This window comes from Pelodiscus sinensis, chromosome 2 (assembly GCF_052426305.1).
Source record: "Pelodiscus sinensis isolate ZL-2025 chromosome 2, ASM5242630v1, whole genome shotgun sequence".
Taxonomy (NCBI): domain Eukaryota; kingdom Metazoa; phylum Chordata; order Testudines; family Trionychidae; genus Pelodiscus; species Pelodiscus sinensis.
Window position 1 is genome coordinate 59,512,298 of NC_143053.1, and position 20,256 is coordinate 59,532,553.

The 20,256-nt window shown below is 42.6% G+C and overlaps 1 protein-coding gene across 13 annotated transcripts in view; it reads right to left on the reverse strand.

Moving 5' to 3' along the window:
• The window catches only part of CSPP1 (centrosome and spindle pole associated protein 1), a 169,251-nt gene that overhangs the window by 11,817 nt on the left and 137,178 nt on the right, over positions 1–20,256 (reverse strand). For 8 of the 13 annotated variants that reach the window (XR_016348748.1, XR_016348747.1, XM_075920582.2 and 5 more), the window contains 4 exons: positions 17,220–17,245; positions 13,738–13,801; positions 4,338–4,447; positions 3,465–3,606 (listed from right to left, as the gene is read on the reverse strand). Coding sequence is in view for 7 of the 13 variants with exons in the window: in XM_075920582.2 (XP_075776697.2) it covers positions 3,465–3,606; positions 4,338–4,447; positions 13,738–13,801; positions 17,220–17,245 (342 nt within the window). In the remaining 6 variants the exon portion in view is untranslated. The remainder of the gene's footprint in view (positions 1–3,464; positions 3,607–4,337; positions 4,448–13,737; positions 13,802–17,219; positions 17,246–20,256) is intronic. The other 5 variants (XR_016348751.1, XR_016348750.1, XR_016348749.1 and 2 more) reach the window with 3 other exon arrangements.

Below are 20,256 nucleotides of genomic sequence, written 5' to 3' on the forward strand. Positions count from 1 at the left end.
TCCATACATACAAGATGGGAAGCGACTGTCTAGGAAGGAGCATGGCGGAAAGGGATCTAGGGGTCATAGTGGACCACAAGTTGAATATGAGTCAACAGTGTGATGCTGTTGCAAAAAAAGCAAATATGATTCTAGGTTGTATCAACAGGTGTGTTGTAAGCAAAACTCGTGAAGTCATTCTGCCGCTCTACTCTGTACTAGTTAGGCCTCAGCTGGAGTACTGTGTCCAGTTCTGGGCGCCACATTTCAAGAAAGATGTGGAAAAATTGGAAAGGGTACAGAGAAGAGCGACAAGAATGATTAAAGGTTTAGAGAACATGACCTATGAAGCCAGGCTTCATGAACTGGGCTTGTTTAGTTTGGAAAAAACTTTGGTGTCATCTGGATAGATATGCTGATTTCAACTATCCTGGAATGGAGTGTATGTGAAGTATGGCAAAACACAGTATGTTGGTCCAGGAAGCCATTTGTCCCAGAAGTCTAAGGAATGCTCTTAGAGATATCTATGGCTGAACTTGAAGTAGACCGATACCACTCTGGGTATCCCAGATGCTCGCAGTCGGGACTATATTCTCATCACCATAAATGTGGCCACAGTGTGTGACACTGTACTAGATGCATCTAGAGGTTCTTGGAGGGAAATGCAGCCACCAGATACCTTTTTTCATTAAAAATCCAACTTTTCCTTATATTCCATAGGAAACTTGTCTGTTAATTGAGATAGCTTCTCTCAGTGGAAATAATGAAGTGCTTCTCACAAAGTACAGTTATCTACTTTCATTTGGAGGGTGGATGAAAAGTAGGCTTTGCATCCAAATAAGACCAACTCTTCAGCATCCTTCTCATTAGTTGTTGGCTTGAAAGGCCCTTGCTGTTTGGACATCTCCTAAGCAGAAGATATAACCAGAGATCCTGGCATTGGGTGACAGCAGAAATACTCAAATCCCTTGGAAGGGACTTGGTACCCTCTGCCTGCTTACTTGGATGAGGATGCTAATATCTGTCACAGATCCTTTGCAGGTTGTAACAGTAACGGACTGACATTTATAGACACAATGAGCCTAGGAGGAAAGACAGGGTATAGAACAGGGGTGGGCAATCATTTTTAAAAGGAGGCCACTTCATAAATTTCTGAAGTAGCCCTGGGCAGAAGGAGCAGGGCCAGGCGTCATGTTCCCCTGTCCATAGATCCCGATTGACCTCGGGGTGGGGGAGCATGTAAAGTCTTGTCCCTCGTCCCCAGCACCTAGAGACAATTGCCAGTTGTTTGACTGAGCTCAGCCGATCAGGGCCTGGAGGCAGGAGAATGCATGAAGTCTCTCGCGCTCTGCCCTGCCAGGTGTGCACAGTGGCTAAAGAGAACCACTAGCTGTTTTAAAACTTGAGATGCAAAAATACCTGAGTAGTGGATGGCACTGGTAAGGTATCTTAGCATATTAACTGATTAAAAGACTTAGTTTTATTTTGCCTATTTAGCATTAAAAGAATCTACACTAGAGGTTCCCAAACTTCTCTTACTCCCAGATCTACCAGCTGCCCACATATCCCCCTTTCTTGCCACTGATACTCTGTATATTTGTCTTAACACCACCTGTCATTCGCTATCTATCCATATTTCATTGTTATGTACAGATATAGTTATAGTGCGGCATCTACAACAAACCCGACCCCCTCCAATTCTGAGTTCAGTTAAACTCGACAACAGAACTCAGGCTGTATAATGGTTGGAGGTGAGGGTTTAGTATGTCAATCTCTGGGTATCTGTGTTTCCACTGGTACTCCTTGAAGTAATTAACTACTTTGTTTTAATATAACTAATTCGTACAGAGTTTTAAAGCTTCATCTGAGTAGCTTATTCAGTAACAGGACAGTGTTTATTGTTAGGAAAGCAAATGGACTCTGCAAGGTTTCTATCTTGCTTTCATAGCGGGAAAGAAGGGACCATGGGACAACTGGACTTTCTCCATCCTTTATGCCAGCGGTTGCCAAAGTGGAACACAAAATGGTCTCACTAGTGGTCTGCAGCCATCCTGTAGGTGGGCCATGGCCTCGGCAGGCGCCCTCCCCACAGCAGGGAGCCCATGCTAGCACTCAACTCCCTCAGTCCCCTTGCAAGGTTGGAGTGCCAGTGCTGGCTTCCTGCTGCAGGGTGGGGAGGGGGAGTAGCCCCAAGCCTCTCAAGTCAGATCCAGCTCTATGTATTGCTGCTACCCCTTCTCTGGCTCCCATTGGGCAGAATCCTGGCTCGCCCTCCCATACCCATTCCTCCTCTGCACCCTCTAATCAAGATCCCCCATCCCTAGTCTGCTCCTGCACCCATTTTGGCTTCATGGGTGGTCCTCAGAAAGGTTTGCACGAGTGGGGACAGCTGTGGGCCAAAAAGTTTGAGAACAACTGCTTTATGCCCTGGCATGGGAAGGGGGTCACAAGGACAATGCTAGCCAAAAGAATCTGATCTTGTATGCATAAGTGTCATGGGCACCAAGAATGGAATCCACATGAAAAATCACCAACAGACAAACAGGCTTTGCTTAGATTACACTAAATGCCATTGTAAAATGCAGCTTTTTAATCCAGTAAAATACTAATAGTTAACATACATGGATAGTAAGAAGGAAGACCTCCATTCAAAGACAAGGAAGTCAAAGTAGCAGAGGAAAAAAAGGTGGAGATTGCATTTAATAAAAGGAAGACCAACCAAGCTATAGATCAATAATAGCAACTTTGTTAACATGATACTAAATGAAACTATAAGGGATGTGTCTGAGCCAGGGCAGAAAAGAAGTTGGCTAGACAGACAGAAGAGGGCTGAATATGGTGAAGATGTATTTGAACTGTATGAAGTAATGAGGGTTTGAAAAAAGAGTGTACTGTGTCCCAACATTCAGACTGGGGGACAAATCAATACATGTAATTAAAGCCACACATTCTCAGCACAAAAAGAAAATGCTTCCCCATACAGTCAGTTTGTGAATTTATTTGTGATAGCAGTTCTGAGTTCAGTACTGCAATTTGAGAATTTTAATCACCAACATCATTTGTAGGTAAATGTGCCAAGACTGGAGTAATGAAACATTATGCTTCATGGCATGTATTGATCTCTATAGAAGGTAATAAAGAATATAGCTTCCATAGCCATGGCTCAATTGGCCAGCTTCATTGTAAGTTTTCTTGGAGGGTTTACTTCTTTCCAAAGCTGCCACAGATATTAGGTTGGATACCACTATACTAGTCACAAGACAAGTCTTGAGTTGATATCCTTTCATTTGCCTCACCTCTCAAAACTTGCAACAAACTTCAATTCAAACTTTTTAACAACTAATTTTCCAGCAAAACAGTGATATATAGAGTATTACATTATGTCAAAATAATCCAAATGTCTCGGCCAATTTCTTCTTATTGTTAATATTAGTTTGATTCTTAATATTGGTTTCTTTAACATCCAAAAAAAAAAAAAAGCATACCTAAGTTAACAGATTTCTTCTGCAATTCATTCAGTCTTCTTAATCGTTCTTCATTCCTGGCTTTCAGTTGGTCAACTCTGAGACTGGAGCTTGAGTGCAAAGAGAAGGTGTCAGGCTGTGACTTGCTAAAAGGAACATCATCCTGCAGATTTAGAAAATATGGGAAGATGTCAGTAAATAAGACAAGCCTGCAGAAGGGCCATTAGGGATATAACCCATTTATACTGTGTGAACATATCATCTATAGCCATGTAATACAACTCCTATTGAAATAAAAAACACAGTAATTGTCATGTAGGTATAAAGTATTCTCTCTGGCTGTGGCCAATACCAAAATACTCCAGAGGAAAATTTAAGCCATTACAAAATAGGCAAATCTCCCTCCAATTCCTAATAGTTATAAACTAATTTGCCCTGAAAAATTAGGTTTAATATCTCTTCCAAAATGAGCACTAGCCACGGTGATTATAAATGTCTAATCCCTTTTTGCATCTTGCTAAGTTTTTGTTCTCAATAACATCCTATGGTAACGAGTCCCACAGTTTAGCTACATATCACATACAAAAATTCTTTATTCAGATTGCTACCTTTTGATTTCATTGATTGTTCCTTTGTTCTTGTGTTATGAAAAGGGAGAACAGAAGCTACCCATTTACCGTCTCTAGACTAATCATTATTTTATATACTTTTATCATGTCCCCTCTTATTAGTCTCCTTTGTAAGATAAACAATCCCAGTTTTCCCAGTCTCTAGATACAAAAGTTTTTTCATACTATTATTTGTGTTAGTCTCTCTTTGCAGAAACCCCTGAGGTTTCTCTTTTAAATGGAAGAGAGAGATATAGCAGTGGAAGGAGAAGCACTTCATACATACAGTAAATTCCATTGCTTTCTTTTTTATTCGTCGCCTCTCCCTTGCAGATTGTGATGGCTGTGAAGATAAATTAACTTCCTCTAAAGCTGGAAAGGTCTCCCCATTAGTGCCTAGAAATGGGAAAGTGAACAAATCTCTTAAGAAAATCAAATCACCACAGCAGTAAGTCTGATTACAGTTTAGTTATTAAACAAGCAATACAAATAGAGAACACTCAACTTGACACAAATAAACTAGAGAAATAATTTTTACCAGAACATCCTATGGCGAACCACTAAGTTCAGTGATATCGCGTAACAATGATTAATATCTAATGGATATTTCTAATGTTTCTTGGATACTCAGTGAGGCTCCTCGCTACCAACTATCCTTAGCATGAGGAAGCCTTGCTATACCTGTCAAAGGTCAGCTTCCCAACACTACTGGCCACTGACAACATAAGCACTGCCCTACAAACTTAACTAGGTCCCTCGCCTCTCTCTCTCTTTCTCTCCCCCCTTCTCTCTATTCCCCCCTCCTCTCCCTCTCTCTGCAACAGGCACATTCCAAGTCTCAAAGTAGGGATCTAAAATCCCTTTTAAACTGATTAAATGTTAGCAGCCCTTGCCAGCTAACTGTAACCCATAAGCATCACTGAATGAAGGTGATGCTTACTGGTTAACTAGTTAATCATTCACATCTCTAGCCTCAAACTCTCCAAATACCCTCCTGGAGCAATTAGCTGCTTCCAAAGCAACAATACACACCAGCTTCCCTTCAAAATAGGGCTCTGATAACCCCTACCACTCAGATAAATTTACATTGCAAACAAGCAAAAGTTTATTTAACAAAGACTAGACATTAAAATAATCACAAGTAGAAATACTGGGAATAAAATGGTTACATGTAAAATAAAATCGTAACATGCCTTCTAGTACTCATAAGTTATACCACAAATATCCATTGTCTTTAATAAAAAAGGATGCCCCCAGCTGTGTTTATTTTTTCCTGCAGATCTTCTCTTATGACAATGCATAATCTGCTCATTAGCAACAGGCTCAGTAATGCAAAAAGTATTAAACTATAAGCCACAAAATACATATTGATTGCCAGAGAGATAAGCATCTACTATCACCTATATAAGCAGAATGAGTTTAAATCACCTTCTAATGACCTGTCTTCACTCTCAACCCTTAAGAACATAGTTTTCAATATACCGGTAGATAACTTAAATATCATTCATACATGTATCTTGCAATGATTAGGATGACCAGTGTTTTACTGGCTGTTGATATAGACTTTACATGACATCCTCTAGCTCTGTGTTATGCAGACATGAGACCCAGGGGATCCCCATAAACAACATTACACCTCTCGTATGCCCTCTGCCAGCTGGCACTTTTGGTATTTCTGTTTATAAGGGAGATGTATTGGTGATTTTGTTCCTTAACAACATTATGCAATCAGGCTAAACTCTTGGTCACATCTCAGTTATTAGTCTGATTATATAATAATATGTTAGATCCCATTTACATTAAAACACCCCCTAGAACTATTACAAGGACACAAATGGGTGTTTATGCCCTTTGCGTGTCTCTCATGCTGATCCGGTCTTCCTTTAACAACAGTTTTCAATCCTCCTTTGCTGTGATACATGCAAAGGGTATGAAATTTGTCTCTACTGTCTGTTTCAGGCTCCTGGTTTATTCCTTCCATGCCCAAAAACTAAGTTTGGTGTCTGGTGTAGGCCATGCTAGAGCGCCAACAGTATGAACTAAAGGCAGTGAACCAAATATGCCTTATCAGAGTTGTAACATCTGGGTATCACCTAAACAATAAAGCACAATCTTGATCCGAAAGAGTGGTATTAGAACACTCAGACCCTCATAAAGATAAGGATGGGATGACAGGATAATGGATGAGGATGCTTTGTTCAAATTATAGGGCACAAGGTGGTAACAACATCTGAAGTGTCATATGTGATGGGTTTGTAACAATGTACAAAAAGAGAAGTCAAAGGAGGGGAATTTTTGTCCTGGCATAGGGGATGACACCAAGTCAAGGGAGCAACTACTTTGTTGCAGACATGTGTTAGTGTAACGGTAACCATTAAGCCAGGGCACTAGGACTGAGCCTTGTCCACAATAAAACTGGCTGAATGGCTTTGCCACCAAACCAAGCCTGTAGTCTTTTTTTTTGGGGGGGGGGGGGGGAACATTAAGGTCTGCTCTATCAGCAAGCTGTCCTCTCTGCTAGTGCAGAGCTCCAGAAGCATCATATCACCAATTCACAGACAAAAATCAGCAACACTAAAAAGATCTTGTAGAAGCTCATAATACCAGCTTTGGGCAGACTGCAGGCTCAGTCTCTATTATATTGCAGTTAGTATCTCGAACACGCTGAGTATCTCCAGTAACACAAAAGATCTCTGCAGCTCCCCAAAAAGCTGCTTTACTATTAAAATGGTAGGATCCATTAATTGTGAATTATTCTTCGCAAAAATGATTTTGACTGAAAGGATTCTACAGTAGCACGATTTAAAAAAATTAACTACAATCATGATTAATTCCATGTTTCTCTCTCTTGCATGAGTTCATATGGTTTTTCTGCCTTTCTTGGTGACATACTAAGATTTTTTAAATGCCAAAGATGTTTTTGGGATCTTTTTTCCATTTTGTAGCATTCTTTAAAACAACATGGAAAGAATTGGAACACCTGAGCTGTCAACATTTTGAATTACTTTTTGATTCCATAATACTTAGCCAGCTAACTTCAGTCTTAAATAAAATCCACAAGAGCTTTGTATAACCTTGATATTTCTCTCTTTCACCAACAAAAGTTAGTCCAATAGAAGATATTACCTCATTATCCTTGTCTATCTAAAAACATGTCATTTACAAAGTCAACCTTCAAAATACCAGTATTCAAAATACCAGTAATCGCCGCTTCATTTAAATTTACATGGTTACCACGCTGAGCCGATCAGCTGTTTGTCGGCTCAGCGCGGTAGTCTGTACGCGTGGGTGTCGACATCAAAGGCATTTGTCGACCACCTAGGTATGCCTCCTGGAATGAGGTTTACCTGGGTGGTCGACAAATGCCTTTGATGTCGACACCCGCGCGTCCAGATTACCGCGCTGAGCGGCCCCCATGTCCCCAGAGGCATGTAGTCTAGACGTAGCCTAAGAGAACAAGATTCAGTTACCACTGGGGTGGGTGCTTCTGAGTAGGAAGGAAAGTCTTTATTAAGCCTTTCCAGAATCCAGTTTCATCGGTACATGAAAATTGAGTAACTCTGAGCAGGTGAATAGTATGCACTAATCACTGCTAAGTGACTTGTAGGAAACTGACGAATACACCTGATGTCTTTGAAGACAGGATACAGTCTACAGTGAGAAGAATACCTACAATCCCTGCCTCTTTGTTGTGTCCAAGATGAGAAGCATTTCCACTTAAGTGGGTAATGTTTTCTAGTGGAGTCTTTTCGACTATTGGAGGGATGTCTCATGCAGATGGGGAGCATGAATGTTCTAAGGATCATGTCCCTGGAGCAGTCGTGGATTGGGGTGTTTTATCTTGCCACTGCATTGAGTCAGGAACCTAGGGAATATTGGGAAGGTAACACTTGGGTGAAATGATACATGCAGGAGGCTGGAGAACCACTACTGCCTGGGCCAAAAGAGGGCAATCAAGTAAAAATTTAGTGTATTGTTCTTGTTAAAAGTAATCCCTGCTCTTAGCTGCATTTTCAGATTGATTGCATGTTCCTCTTGAGAACATACTTTTTTTATCTCTAGATGGAGTATCTTCATACCAGCATTATCTAATGCAGGCCCGTATGCAGGCGGGGTGCAAAGGGTGCAACTGCAACCCCTTAGTCCCCCAAGTCAGTGAGGGGGCTCTATGGCCTCCTTGTAGGTGGTCCACTGCTGGAGCTCAGCCCCCCTCTTTTCTCCCACAGTAGGGGAGCCTGTGGTGGTGCTACAGTTTTGCCCTGCCTCATGAGGGTGGAGCACCAGCAGGGGCTTCCTCCGAACCTCGCTGTGCAATCAGGCTCACAGGGAAAGAAGCGTTTCCACTCCACCTCCCTTTCCCCTTCCTCCTCCTTGCATGGAGCTGTTGCTGCTGCTTCTCTTGCCATCATAGCTGACCTGTGGGGCGTGTGCCTGAGTGGCAGCTAGTGCACTGTGCTCTGCAGGAGCATCTCTCTTTCTTCTCCCTCCATATACACATTGGACAGAAAACCCAGACTGACCACACATAGCAGGGCCACAGGCTGAGCCCACCTCCCTTCCAGCAGGAGATGGAGAACAGGCTGTCCAAGAAGGCAGCAGCAGCAGGTGCTCTGAACCAGGGGGCAGCATAGAACCCAGCAGCAGACCCAGGGGAGCCCCCACCCCCACCCCTGCTCTGGCTGAGGGGCAGAAGGCAGCATCCCTCTCCAGGGCCAAGGAAATGCTGACACTGTAACTGCTGGAGGCAGGTGAAGTGCTCATCCCTTCTATCTCCCCAGCCAAGCAGAGCTCTAGAACAGGGCACCAAAGCCTGGGAGGAGATATTCCTGGCAAGGGCACACCCTGGGGCTTAGGGCATCTTCTCCCAGAAGCACCAGGCCAAGGCTGGCTGAGATCCTGGCAACAGGGTGGATGCCCAGCGTGGTCCTGAAGCAGATGACGGCATGTGTCAGCCAGGCACTAGCAGGACTTCACCCACAGCCCTTGTTTTGCTTTTAACCTCCAGCTCCTTTTTAAAAGCAGTTCCAGACTTCACATGCAGTCTTGGCCCTTCCCCAGATATGCAGGGCCCAGGCTCAGATCTGGGTGGTGTCCTGACCCCTCGGGGCTGACCACAGCCACTCCAGCTATCAAATATCTGGGAGACATGGGGGCCGCTCATAACGGTTCACCACCACCTTAGAGGAGAGCAGGTGCTCCAGGGCAGCTGAATACCAGCATCTCTGTTTACATGCTGCTTTAAAGAGTGACAGCCTGAACCACATGCCCAGTGATGCTGCCTATGCTTTGCCTGGATGTGCTGCCCGGACGCTTTCCCTGCTGCTCCCATTGGCCAGAATCCAGCCAATGGGAGCAGTGGGAGGCAGTACCTGGGACCAGTACGGGGCCTGAAGACAAGTAAGTGTCTCCCGCCCCCTCATGCCCAGACCCCTGCACACCAGCTCCCTCACACACACACCTCGTCGAGACCCTGCACCCCCACTGCTCCTGCACCCTTCCCCCTGGCCAGACACCCTACCCCCCGCCTGCTCCTGCAACCTCAGAGTAGGAATGTTCAATATTGGTTAACTGAATAGTCAATTAACCTCTTGAATTCTTATCGGTTACTTGACTATTCTATAGTCCCTGGGGGTGAAGCCGGCAGCTAGTGCACTCTGGCCCCACTCCCGAGAAGCCCCTTGCCACTCTACACTGCTGCCTAAGTATCAGAGGCAGCAGCACGGGGTGCCAGGCAGGAACTGATCCGTAAGGTGAGCCAGTTTAAAAACCAGGCCTGTTGCCCCACACTGCTGCCTCTGATACAGAAGTAGCAGCACAAGGTGGCAGCAACCCTTGTCCAGGGTGGGTTGTGAGCTCAAGACCTGGCGCGAGTTGGAATTAAGCTGGGCTGCCTGCCCACCTGGTTCCTAATACATTTTAAATGCAGAGCTGCCCGCAAGGATAGGTCCTGAACCTGGCACAATCCGGGACTGAGATGGGCTGCTGGCCAGCCTTCTAAAAACGTACTGGCAAGGGGAAAGAGGGAAATGCGTGTAGTCTATAACATTAACCTATAAGCTTTTGTTTATTGGTTAATCGACTACACTATTACATCCCTAACTCAGAGCTCTCCCCCTCCAGTGTCCCAACACCAGCCATTGGAGATATCTGTTGCTAGCATTTGCAGATTGCCTACACTATGTAACCTGTCTCATCGTACCATCCCCTCCATAAACTTACCCTCCTCACTGCTAACCTTGGACAGCTGTTCCAGAGTTTTCTGAGTTCTCTGTTTTTCTATGTCTGTCTTCTATAAAAGTACTCTCAACATTTGCATTTGGTACAGAACTGAGCATATTTTTAATCACTTAAATAGTAAACAATAAACAACATGAAGGGAGACTGGGTACAGACTACTCATAAAATCAAAGAGATGGAAAAGAATAATAAGATCTTGTCCATTCCCTTGCTCATGTCAGATTGTACCATGGTCTCCAATATTTATATACAACACAGTGAGTTTGAATGTATTTTCTAATTGACACACACACACACACACACACACACACACACACACACACAAAAAGTAGCCATCCTGCAACAAAAAAACCTTCAAAAACAGACTCCAAAGAGAAACTGCAGAGCTACAATTCAAATTTGACACTATCAATTCAGGATTGAACAAAGACTGAATGGCTAGCCAACTACAAAAGCAGTTTCTCCTCTCTTGGTGTTCACACTTCCCCATCAGCTGCTAGAAATGGGTTACATCCTCCCTGACTAAATTGACCTCGTTATCTCTGGCCTTCCTCTTGATTGGTACTCCCTTCTTTTCATGTGCCTGTATATTTATACCTGCCTCTGGAATTTCCACTACATGCATCTGACGAAGTGGGTCTTTGGCCACGAAAGCTTATGCTCCAATAAATGTGTTAGTTGATAAGGTGCCACAGGACTTCTTGTTGTTTATACAAAAATAGGGTTTCTTAGCTTCATAAAACAATCCACAGGCATAAAACTTCTGTATTTGCTCTTTGTCACAAAAAAGTAAATGTTGCAAGCTTTTTGATTTCTTGGAGATAGGAAAGGGGAATCTGTGGCACCCTTATGCCCAAATAACTGAAAATTATTCCTGCTGACATTTATATTGCCTAGCAACTGAAGACCCAAACAGATCACAGACTCAGTTACACTGGGTTTTGTGCATATATTGCAAAATGAGGCATTTACAAGCTAATTTCAAACAAGATGTGATAAATGAACATGACAGAGGAAAAATATAATTTCACTTTTACACATAGATATCACAAGTTTTTAAAAAGCACATATTATACTTGTAACCCTGATGTGCCTCACAAATATTCCTCTATGTAGCATCCTCCAAGATACCAATTGGAGGCATGCCATTTTAAAGAACAATGCATAAAGAGTACAAAAAGCTTGTATCTATATCTAAGCAGCTTAGAACTGCGATTGCATCCCCGTTGTTATTTAACCCTTTTGATCCAGAAATCAGGAATCCCCAAGTTTCACATTCATGCAAAATACATGAACACTGATGGAAGATCTTGACCTTTTCAAGACTATGACTTATTTAGTACTACAACAGTTCAGAATGGATGACCTGTAGTTCGAAATTGCAGCTGCTGAATGAATTGTTCTGTTTCTAGCAAAATAGTAGGATACCTCTATGTATCTGTGATTATAAAGCATTTGCTGAAGAACTGTCATCTTGCCCTCCCCCTTAGTCAAAGAACAGTGCTATAGAAACTAAGCTCATTTACATTATACACATAGACAAACATATATATCTATACCCATTTAATCATCCTAGTTTTGCAGTCCAATTTTCCAAATACAGTAATTCCTCATTTAACACGGTAGATATGTTTCAGAAAATGATCGTGCTAAGTGAAAACATGTTATGCAGGGTCAATTTTCCCATTGAAAATAATGGAAAAGGTAGGGGTTGCATTTCAAGCGCACGTGTGCTTGCAACTCCAGCCTGCATTTGTTAGCAGCTGGGACCGGGACATAAGGTTGGGGGAGAAAGGGGACTGGGTTCTAGCAGGGAGGGGAGGTGTTTGGCTCTGGGGAAGGGAACGGAAGGGAGGGGAAGGACAGGGAAGGGGACTTGCTGACAGCAGCTGGGTTTCCCAAGCTGGCCGGTCACTGGCAGCTGCGCGGGGCTTACCCTGCCTCTGGAGGTTCACTGCTCTGTGCGCCATTCCTCGGCGACCCCTCTGGCCGGACGCCTCGCTCCCTCTCCTCTGCCCCCCGCTTGCAGTGGGTGGCTGGGTTTCCCCAGCTTGCCGGTTACTGGCAGCTGCACGGGGCTTCGTCTGCCTCCTTACAAAGCGGCGGAGGTTCTCCGCTCGCCGCACAGTTACCCGGTGACCCGCTCTGGCTGGATGCCTTGGGGGTTAGGCCCTAGAGGAAATCGTGTTATTGCTGGGGCGGGTCGTGTTGTTCGAAAAATGTTCCCCAAAAAAATCATGCTATCACGAAAACGTGTTAAGCGGGCACGAGCTAAGCGAGGAATTACGGTATAAACCAAGAGCAATGGAGCTTCATGAAACAATAGTTCAGAATTGCCTTATTCAGCTCAAGAGGTTACTTTGGTCTGTTACACATAAAAAATAGATCAGTATAACTACATGGTTCAGGAGTATGAAAAACCCACCCCACTGAGTGATGCAGTTAAGCCAGCCTAATCCCTGGTAGATAGAGCTATCTTGACAAGGAAGAAGATGATCTTTGAGAGCACCTAACATCAGCACAGGTAGGTGGTTCTTCACTCAAGCACTACAGTGGTGCACAACTGCAATGCCTGATTTTTTTCTGAGAAGACAAGGCCTATGAAATCTAACAAAGGAAGTCTAACAATATCTATCAACATTATGTATTTCACTGCTGATCATTTTAGCAGAAGCATCCAGATAATGTGCTTATCCCACAATTTCAAATTGCCTTCCATAGATTTTCGAAGTCCTCATTGTGCATTACCAACTTGCAAAATATCCAGGTTCACTAAATTAATACAAACACCTGAAGTAATGAAAGTTTAACATGGGGAAAGTATAAAATAAATGGAATTTTATAACAAAATAAGCTGTAATATTTAACTCATTTTAAAACTTTGATTCTTAATGCAAATTAAACTTATGGAGAATTCTCATTCAGTGACATCACAATGCTGCAGAATCTGGGGACAATCTAATGGAATTTCAGTGGCTACAGATGTGGTTCATGTAAAAGATAATGCTAACATCCAGTCAGGGGAATCAATTTAGACTGACTGCCTTAATAGTACATGTAACAGAGAATGGACTGCCAAAGTCACATTTGATTTAAGGCCAAGCAAGAATTCTTACAGTTTAATTTTAGAGATATTGTAACCTATATAATGGCACATTAAGGTCTGACAATAGATACTGTAACAACAGAGCTAAGTAGTATAGCATTGATGAAAAAGCAAAACAGGAGGACAAAAAGGAGTAGGCGATTAACACCCATTTTTAAGTTAAAGGACCTACCTAGCACATATCATTAGAACTGACAATACCAACCCCACTGGAAAAGTCTACTGGTTTAAGCCTTTTAAAAAAAGTAGTATAAGTCACTTTTCTTTGAGAACATCACCACCATATCAAATGTAATTTTGCACATAAACATAAATACTGCTAAATACAGAGGCATAAACTCACCAATGAAAGCACTGTCAGATTCCAATTGTGAATTTTTCAAGAATTCATTGGATTCATTTCTGAACTACAAAAGTAAAACAGAAGACACTCAGTTCAGCTGTACTAGTGTCTGAGTGATTATTTTTTTCTGGGATTTTTGCTTGCTGGTTTGTTTATAAGTATTCAAGTGGTTGTGAAAAGTGCCAGATTGACAAAGCTGAAAATTAGAGAAACAAGGTGGGTGAGGTAATGTATTTTATTGGACCAGCTTTTGTTGGTAGGAGGGACAAGCTTTTGAGCTACACAGAGCTCTTCTTTAGGTCTGGGAAAGGTACTAAGAGTGTCACAGCTAAATACGAGGTTGAACAAACAGCTTGGTTCTCAAACTTTTGTATTCGTGACCCCTTTCACACAGCAAGCCTTTGAGTATGACCTCCCCTTATAAATTAAAAACTCAATTTTTATATTAAACACTACTATAAATGCTGGAGGCAAAGAAGGACTTGAGGGTGGCGGCAGCTTACAGCTCATGTCCCCCATGTAACTTTGAGATCCCCCCCAAAGGGTCCCAACTTAAAAACTCTTAAGTAGTTAGCCCATATACAAAGGGGCCATTAATGGTGAAGTGGCCCATGAAGGTCCCTGTGGTCAGAGTGATGCATTGGGGCCACGAGGGATTGCAAGCCCTCCAAACACCATAGGTGGGAGGGGCCAGCCAACAGCCAGCAGGAGGGTTAGTGTGGGGGGAGAAGGGGCTGGTACCTGTTGCAAAGGTCCGGCTTCCCTGCTCTCACCGGCAGCGGCAGAAGGAGAGCAAGGCAGCCCCAGCTTGCTCTTCTCTCCCCACCACCCCTGCACTCTCCAGCAGGAAACAGAACAATGCAGCAAGGGAATAAAAGAGGCTGGAGCTATGTTGCTTCACTTCCCCTGTTGCTGCCAGTGGGGGAAACTGGACCCCTGCTGCTGGGGGAAAAGACAGGGTGGGGGCAGAGAAAGGGCAGGGAGATGTGGAGCCTGGGGCAGAGTGGGGCTGTCCTGGCCTTTCTCCAGGCTGGGGGAGTCATGGGGCTAGTGGCCACTCTGAGTCCCCACTTATAAGACACCTCCACATGTAGTTACATGACAAAAACAGGGATTCATGGGTTACAGGCTTTTGTAGTAAGCAATAAATCCAGTGTCTTTATTAAGGGCAGATCTTCACATAAAATACGGCATTGTTGCAGCTGCACCAATGCAGCTGTACCTTTACAGCACTTAAATGAAGACATACCTACACTCATTGAAGAACTTCTCCTGTTGTCATACTTAATGCACCTTCCTGCGTTTATAGCAGGAGCTCTGTCTATGGCAGATTCAGGGCTACATAACTATGTCACTCGGAATGTGATAAATCCACAATCCTGAGTGAGATCATTATACTGAGATAAGCCCAAAACAATTTGTAGCATCTAGCAAATTTAAGCTCTCAAGCGCATCTTTTGAATGTTGTCTAGGTTCTTTTGAGGATGGAGTCAAAGTCATCTATGAAATGATTGCTTTGTTAAAAGTGTTCTCCTACAGATGATATTGGGGTTTTTTTTTTTTGTCATTTTCTGTGTAAGTTCATTCAAGAGTGTAGTGATTTTCTGGTTTCACCCTCATAGTTATTGCACTAGAAACCCGCACAACCCTTTTTAAAGATAAGCCTGGGAGCTTAAATTCTTAACTTTGTTAGACACTAAAAATCATGATCTTAATAAAGACATGGATTTATGTCTTATTACAATAATTTGTACCCCACTAGCCTCCCTTTTTGTCCTGTGAATACAGGATTAAAAGTCTACTTCACCTTGAATGGTTCCTTAAAATATATGCTAACTACTTACGCTAAACTATCTGTTTGATCTTCTATTCAGCTCTGACACTCTCAGGATCTTTTCCAGATGTGAAAAGCTCTGTGTACTCAAAAGCATGTCTCTCTCTTCAGCAAAAGTTGGTCCAATAAAAGATATTACCTCATTCTCCTTGTCCCTCCAATATCCTGGGACTGACACAGCTAGAACAACACTGCACAACACTGACAATTTACAGTGTTCATAATACAGTGCAATGCTCTGCAATATGCAAGATAGCAATATGCTTTCCCTAACAATTCAAACTTTGGCCATTTTCCACAACAATCCTTGCTACTAAAACTGTCTACATGGGTGTCAGTTGTGACTATGCTTTGTGTAACACGGACCCATGTCCATTAGAAACTAAACCCAGACTAGCAATTTACTTCAAATAAGATACTGGATAACCTTGTCACTTTTGGACTGTATTCAAAATAGCAATCTAAACTGGAAAGATTCAAAAACCTTTATTAATCCCATGACTTCAAGTCCTTCATATTACACAGTTCTAAAATTGTACTCCTATGCAACTGAAACATAGCTTACTATTTGTTATCATACTTTACTACATAATTTAAAGTCTCGGAGGGTTAGCAGTGTTAGTCTGTAACTTTAAAAACAAATCAACAAGTAGCCTGAGACACCTCAGAGAGAGAGAGTATCCTGAGCTTTTTGGGGGAAAACCCACTTTTCAGACGGTATACTTGTTGGTCTCTGAGGTGCCACAGGACTGCTTGTTGATTTGTTTTTAAACAGACTTTAAAAGGTTGAACTTATAATCAACAATATGGTTGCAACAATTTATTACAGAATTGATTTTGTAAAGGGATTTCTCTGTGTTGAAATTCACTATAATTTCTACCAATTTTGAGTTCAAAGAGGAAAGAGATGATGGGAACCTAATAATTTACTACAAATCAACATTCTAAAGGAGAATTTCAGGTATCTTTTTATAACCAAAGTTTACTAACATTATGCTGAAGGTACAACCACCCTGTTATCTATGTATCACAAGGCAGTACAACAATCTGAGTACTGTAATCATTTAAGTGAAATCCTACACACCTGATTCCTCACTCTACTTGTTGTGGCCAGTGTGAATTAGTGGAGAATTTTAATTTGCTAGCACTTGATTCATTTCTTTTCACTGAGCTGGGGAATAGGCTTTATAGCTTCTGTATATCTTGTTGGAAAATGGTGCCTGATTTTTTACTGCCTTGTACCTTGTTTAGTAATATATATCAGTGTAAAGTACTTCCGAATTAGCATTTTCTAACTCACACCGGGTACAGCATTCTACTCCTAACTTTTCATAGTTGTATGAGACTATACAGGGTGCAAGGCACTGAAGAATCCAGCCAAATGTATTAATCAAGATTGACAGCAATGGAGCTTATTTCTTGCCTCAGCAAAGAGACCTGAATAAAGTATTGTATCTGATGAACCTCTAGCTTACCAGTCAACCGATGGCAAACTTAGTTAAATGTAGGGGTTTTTTATTTTACCGGTACTCTAATATACATTCAGTCCAAAATTAACATCTTTACAAGCCACCATACTCTGCACACATGAACAAATGAAAACAGCATACTGGCGAGAAGAGGGAAGGGGAGCTCAGTTTCTTCTTACCAGTCCCATGTTTGATGGATTAAAGTCTGGAACAGAATCATCATGGTATATAGTAGCCATCCCAGCCCAGAGAGGGGAAAAAAGTAATGAACATAAATACTGGTTATAAAAGAACATATAAAACATTTTAGCAGAATATTGTTACATAAATATAGATAGCACAATGAATCACTCCTTATTAAAATATTCTCTTTAAAGTCATATTCACTATATTAATAAATAAACTGGGACTATTTTGATGCAAACTTTATTAAAGCTGTCTTAATATTATTTTAAGTGTAACTAGTTGCATCTAAAATTCAAACTGTTATTGAAATCAGGTAGTGTTGCAAATACTCAGTATTCCCCCACTTACATATTCATAAGTCTCACCCAATGAAGAATAAAATGTAATATATTTGCTTATCAGAACTACATTTCTAAGTGGCAAAAATAACCAATACCAACTAGATTATTTCTTAGCTTTGTGCAAGACATCTGTTGAATTTAAATACGCTATATGGGTTATTATAGGAAGATCTAGATTATCCAGTTTTTGTACTTACTAACAAAACCTTTAAGCATATTCAAGGTTAATCTGATAATATTGGTATTAAAAGTATCAATTTCTGAAAGCACACATCCTTTCTGCCACAGAACTCTTTGTTTGGTAACCAAAGAGCAGATTCACACTGGGTTCCTCAGAGCACATTCTGACAACCCTGGCAGTAAAAATGTGACCTTCCTATTACAGAGCATCAAAATGGACAATATGAAAAGTAACTACCATTTGGGGAGGCAGCTTAGTGTAGAAAATAAGGCAACTGAACCAGGATCAAGAAATGTGCTCTCCGACCCAAGGCTAGTCCCTCCACCTCTCTACAGGTCTGTAATCTCTCCCATCCTTTTGCCTGGCTGCTGTATTTAAAGTAGGGATGTGAACAGGTAACTGGATTACCTGGTAAGCATCACTCTAACTGGGTGACACTTGCCAAGTACCAGTTAACTGATATCTGGGAGCAGCTCCCCACTTGCAGCTCACTAAAGGGCTGCTTCAGTCCCACAGGGGGGCCAGAAGCAGGAGATGGATCCCCACCCTGCAATGGGCTGCTAGCTCTTGCTGCCAGCCACCCCATGCATGGCAGGCCAGGAGCAGAAGCCATTCCCTGCTTTACTCTACACTGATTAGGCCTCAGTTGGAGTACTGTATCCAGTTCTGGGCACCACATTTCAAAAAAGATGTGGAGAAACTGGAGAAGGTCCAGAGAAGAGCAATAAAAATTATTAAAGATCTACAAAACATGACCTATGAGGGAAGACTGAAAGACTGCAGCGCCTGACCCCAGTACATCACCTGACTGGAAGTCAGGAGGTGTGGCCAGAACTATATAAGGCCAGCCTAAAAGGCCAGTCAGGCTCTAGCTGCCAGAGGACCCAGAAGCCCCCCTCTGCGCTCTCAAGCTGTGAGTTGGACTTGAAGGAAACGGAGGACTGGCCTGGATTACAGGGCCCACAGTTGGACTATGGCCTAGAGGGACTGTTCACCTTGCCAGAGGTTCTAGCACTGCCCAGACCAGAGGGCTTGCACTGGAGTAAGGTACATGTTGAGGGGGAGAAGGAAGGAGCCCAGGGACAGTAAACAGTAGTGTCCGCTGCAGTCTGTAGTGCAGCTTTTGTCACTAGCCTCCCCTTACGTAAGAGACCCTGTTCCCCATGGAAAATTGGCTCTGTCCTCCGTGGGAAGCTTATATCTGAAGTCCACAAGCCTGGAATAGTTATTTAAGTTGTATTTCATTAACAAAGCTTAATAGTTACACAAAACTGCAGGCCACAGGTGGTCTATTTCTTAGAGCCTTTATCTGTATTAATGACCCTTTCATAATACAACCAAGCTTTTTCTGTGCCCACCTGTACCACCAGTGAGTTGGAGGCAAGATGTGAAAATTAAAAATTCAGCTTGTTTGGCAAAAACAAAATACTGCTTCTCAGTTCTTTTTGGTGTCAGAGAACAGGATGCTAGAATGTGCCATACCACTCTGGGTACTTCTTGTATGGCCTTATTTATAAGAAGGGCTACTTAATTTGGCTTGTGTGGTTGCAAGATGTCAGGAGCCAGTGCTGATGGTTCCGATCACAACTAATGGGATCTGTAGGCCACTGGCAACTCTAACAGTTTCTGGTGCTGCTGGTGCTCATCTGGCAAAGAAAGCCAAGAAGAAATTACCTCATCATTTGAGGATGAGGAAAAGGCAACCATCAGAAACATGAGTGAGTGGTTCTGGCTCCTGCTCCTTGTAAACTGATGAAACTCTTTGACAACAGGAAGAGGAGTGGTATAACTCCTGAAAAGGGCTGAAACACATACTATAAGCATCCCATAGTTCCCAATAAGCCCAGAAAGAAAGCTTGATTGGTTGTGGAGGACCCCAAGGGAACCAGCTAGGAAACTGAGGGGATCATACCTGGAGAAATGGCAAGTGTAACCCCTCAGCTGTCTGTTGGGAGATACTGGTGCAGCTATCTTCTCTGACTCATCTGAGTCAGAGAACTGTTTCATTGGTAGCAGCAGTGCTCCATTGGTACCAGGGCACTCCTGCAAGATGACTGGAGATGGAATTGCTACTTGGACACTGATACAGATTTCTGCTCTGGAACAAGGTAATTCCTCAGCAGGGCAAGATTGGAAAAAAGTGGAGACTGTGGATAAAGGTGTTCTGAACATGTCTGTATATGCTGGTTTCTGAGGGGTTCCAGCAGTCAAATCTGAAGGATCTAGTGCATCTGCAGTAGCTAGTTTTTAGACAAATGAGGTGATACTGATGAAGAGTCTAGAGCAGCACTCATAGAACAGTTACTGTCTCTCCTTACATTTGAGTACCAAAATGACTAACGGAACCAGTGGATTTTTTTTGTATGTTGCTCTCCAATTTGGGGATCTTTGGTGAAGCCAGTTCCTTAGGTTCCATTTGCAATCTCTCATCCAATTTGGACAGATTTGGGGAGGAAATACATTTTCATGGGCAGTTTCCTTGTGCCAGTGAGAAGGCCCTCTATTCCC